Source organism: Solanum pennellii, chromosome 1 (assembly GCF_001406875.1).
Source record: "Solanum pennellii chromosome 1, SPENNV200".
NCBI lineage: Eukaryota > Viridiplantae > Streptophyta > Magnoliopsida > Solanales > Solanaceae > Solanum > Solanum pennellii.
In genome coordinates this window covers 108,898,556-108,902,355 of record NC_028637.1, presented here as the reverse complement: position 1 = coordinate 108,902,355, position 3,800 = coordinate 108,898,556, and the positions used below count along the sequence as shown (strand labels likewise).

The 3,800-nt window shown below is 29.0% G+C and overlaps 1 protein-coding gene across 1 annotated transcript; it reads left to right on the top strand.

Moving 5' to 3' along the window:
* Positions 1-365: 365 nt before the first annotated feature.
* Positions 366-1,631, top strand: LOC107031367 (acetylserotonin O-methyltransferase-like). Its single transcript, XM_015232704.2, has 3 exons — positions 366-792; positions 857-1,212; positions 1,303-1,631. Exons 1-3 carry the CDS (start codon positions 366-368, stop codon positions 1,603-1,605), a joined length of 1,086 nt encoding a protein of 361 aa, XP_015088190.1. The 3' UTR covers positions 1,606-1,631.
* The last annotated feature ends 2,169 nt before the right edge of the window (positions 1,632-3,800 follow it).

Genomic DNA, 3,800 nt, shown 5'->3' with positions numbered 1-3,800 from the left:
TAACTTTTAGAAATTTCCAATGGGAAAGACTTTGAATTTTTTTGAAAGATGAAAGCAAAAAAAAATAAATAATTAAAGCGTCAAAAGTATTACCAATAACCAATTAGATGGTATTGCGTGGATTTAGAAAGAAAAAAGAAAGAAATAGATTTAAATTTGTAACTTTACTTAGCATCCAACTATGATCTCATTCTATGAAAATAGGTTCACACATGTTTATTTAATTATTTTTTTAAAAAAATGACACTAAAATATATGATTTTGCACGGAAAGCATTAGTTGACGTGGACAGAACCTAGTTTTGAAGTTGTAATTCTATAAATAGCTGAATCACTTATTTAGGTTACACCAAAATCTTTTACAATATGGCGAAAGAAATAAATGGATTAAACCATATAGGATCCGGAGAGGAAGAAGAGTCTCAAGTTCAAGCGGATATATGGAGATGCATATCTGGTTTCGCTGAAATGGCTGTCGCCAAATGTGCTATTGAATTGGGGATTTCTGAATTTTTGGAAAGCCATCAAGAACCTGTTCCCTTGAGGCAATTGTCCTCTGCACTAGGCTGCTCTGCTTCTTCCCTGCATCGGATCCTCAGGTTCTTGATAAACAGGGGAATGTTCAAATTGGTGTCAATTACTGGAAATGGCGAAATGGGTTATGTACAAACACCTGTTTCTCGTCTGCTTAAAAGAGATGGAGAAAATAGCATGGCTGCACTTGTCTTACTTGAAAGTAGCCCAGTTATGCTTGCCCCATGGCACTATCTCAGTGCCCGAGTTTTGTCAAAGGGTAGGTACGTACATTGTGTGATCACGATTTTTAATTCAATTACTATTTGATTTATCTGAAACAGAAAATAGTACTGGAGCATTCTGTGCGGCTCACGGAAAGGACTTGTGGGAGTATGCAAAAACCAATCCGGAGCATAGCAAACTGGTCAACGACGCACTGGCATGTCATGCGAGGGTGACAATGCATGCAATTATCAATAATTGCGGGGAGATATTCAAAGGGATAGAATCATTGGTGGATGTTGGTGGAGGTAACGGAACAACTGTTGGTATGTTGGTGAAGGCATTTCCATGGATAAATGGGATCAACTTTGATCTCCCTCATGTTGTGTCTGTTGCTCCTCCTTGTCATGGTGTTGTACATGTTGAAGGCGATATGTTTCATTCTGTTCCCAAAGCTCAGGCTGTTTTCCTCATGGTAAGTTGATTATTTATCTTAATTATAAGCTGATCAAATTACTAGCTAACTTATATTTTTTTCTTGGGGGTCATGATTGGTGAATATTAGTCGGTTTTACATGATTGGGGTGATGATGAATGCATTCATATCTTGAAAAAGTGCATAGAGGCAATTCCAAAAGACACAGGAAAAGTGATAATTGTGGAGGCAGTTATTGATGAAAAAATAGGCAAAGGAAAAAACCTAAAGGATGTTGGTCTGATGTTAGATATGATAATGATGGCTCACACAAGTAATGGGAAAGAGAGAAGTGCAAAAGAATGGGATCATATTCTGAGTGCAGCTGGATTCAGTAGCCACTCTATTCGGCAAATTCCTGCTATTGAACCCGTTATTCTGGCTTATCCTTGACTTGGATCTTCTATTTTGTTTTATTAATTATTCTTATTATTTCGTGGTGTTGTTAAATATTATTGTGCTAGTCGATCCATCATATTTCTTGTCGAATGTTATTATCTGAACCAACTTAAGAAATCTAGTTATTATAATAACCAAAATGCTTAACAAACACGTCAAGAAAAAGGTATAAGGTTCTTTTGAGTCATTTACTGATGAAACAAAAACGCAATGTAATAGGTAAACCCGTAAACATGAATTTTACCTCGTGCGCGGGTTTAATATGACTGATTACAAGTTTTTATATATATATATATATATATATATATATATATATATATATATATATAAAAGAGCCACGAGAAGGACTATCAATGACATTTTAGTAATTTTAACATCATTTAAGGGTAAAATAATAATTGTATAATTAATGGTCAAAATGAAAATCTAGAAGAATCCATACATGTCTTAACTATTATTATGGGCCCATAAGGATATTATTGTAATTTTATTTAAATGAAGAGTTTCTATTACTTGATTAACTTGTTACAAACAATAATAAATGTGTTTTTGACATATTTTATAAAGAAAATTTTTAACTAGTTAAAATAAAATGCGTTTGAATAGTTAATATTTTGTTCCTAGAAATACTTTAAAGGAATATTGCGTAAACATATTTTTAATATTATGTTACATAATATGATCACTAAATTCGTATTTTGATTATTAAAATAGTCTTTAAAATGACGTATCAGTAGTTTTTAAATAATTTGAAGAAAATATCAAATTTCATGACTAAAAGAATGAATAATGTTTGACTATCAAGAAATCAATAATTTGATAATGTATTCATCGAAAGATTATAAAATATAAAATTTTCATTTTTATATTTTCTTAATATCAAATATGATAAACTATTTAACAGAGGAAATTTGACAAGGTCAACATTTAACATTCAAATTCTAATGAATATTGAAATTCAAAATAAAGTCAATGAATAGTTAAAAAATAAAGAAGAACAACAAAAGAAAATGTCAATAGAAAAAACTTCTTTTAGAAATATAGAGGAAGAAAAAAACTAAAAAATAAATAAATTAGAAAAAAAAACTTGAAAAAAAGTATTTTGGTTATTTTGTGAGGGGGTAAGCTTTAGAGTTTCTTTACGGCATGATATTAAGTGTAGTATAAAAAAAAAATTAATTAATGTAATTTAGAATATAACATTATGATAATTGTTATTGTATATAGAAATAAAGTTTCTTTCATGATTGTTTTTGTTTTGTGGAGGCAAAAATTATTTTTTTGATAAATACTTTCAATATTTAAAATATAACATTACGATAATTGTTATTATATATAGAAATAAAGTTGCTTTCTTGATTGTTTTTATTGTTGTGAAGTTAGAAATCAATTTTTTTAAGTATTTCTATTTATGGAAGACAATAATAAAATATATCACAAAATTTATCGACAAAGTCAAATATAAACACATTATACTTAAGTTGAAGCGATAGAGATTTGAAGGACTTTAAAACAATCTTTACGAATTGATTGATCAATGATTAGTATTTTATCATATGCAAAGCTTATGGTGCAAATATCACAAAACGAAGATAATAACATTGTGAAAAATAGATATAACTCGGAAATATATATGAAGACCGATGAATTTTTTCAAAGATATCAACATTTTATATATTCCTTGAACATGGAATATTTTAACTCATAATTTAACGCAATTCTCTATTTCCTTACTGAAAAGAATTTTTTTAGAATTAAACTTTCTCAATTTAGGTTGTAAACGACACATTTATGTCGTGTCACTATTTGAAATAGATTATAAAGTAATATATTCAAGTTGTTTACTAAAGAAAAAAATAGGATAGAGTACAGAAATTTCATATCTTTGATGGCTAATTACATCATATCTGAGAAGTTTTCTCAATTACAAAAATCTCAAAATTTTCATTCCTCTCGAATATATTCCTTGGTTGTCCAATACATTGCGAATGACATATTACTTCGAGGAAGAGATATATTCGAGAAGAGATAGATATGTATCCGAGAGAAAATAGATGTATCTAATAGAAAATAGGGATGCATCCGAGAGAGGACTATAACATCTTAAGTTGTGAAATTATTAAACTTTTTCTGAAATTATATATATATATATATATATATATATATATATATATATATATATATTGTAT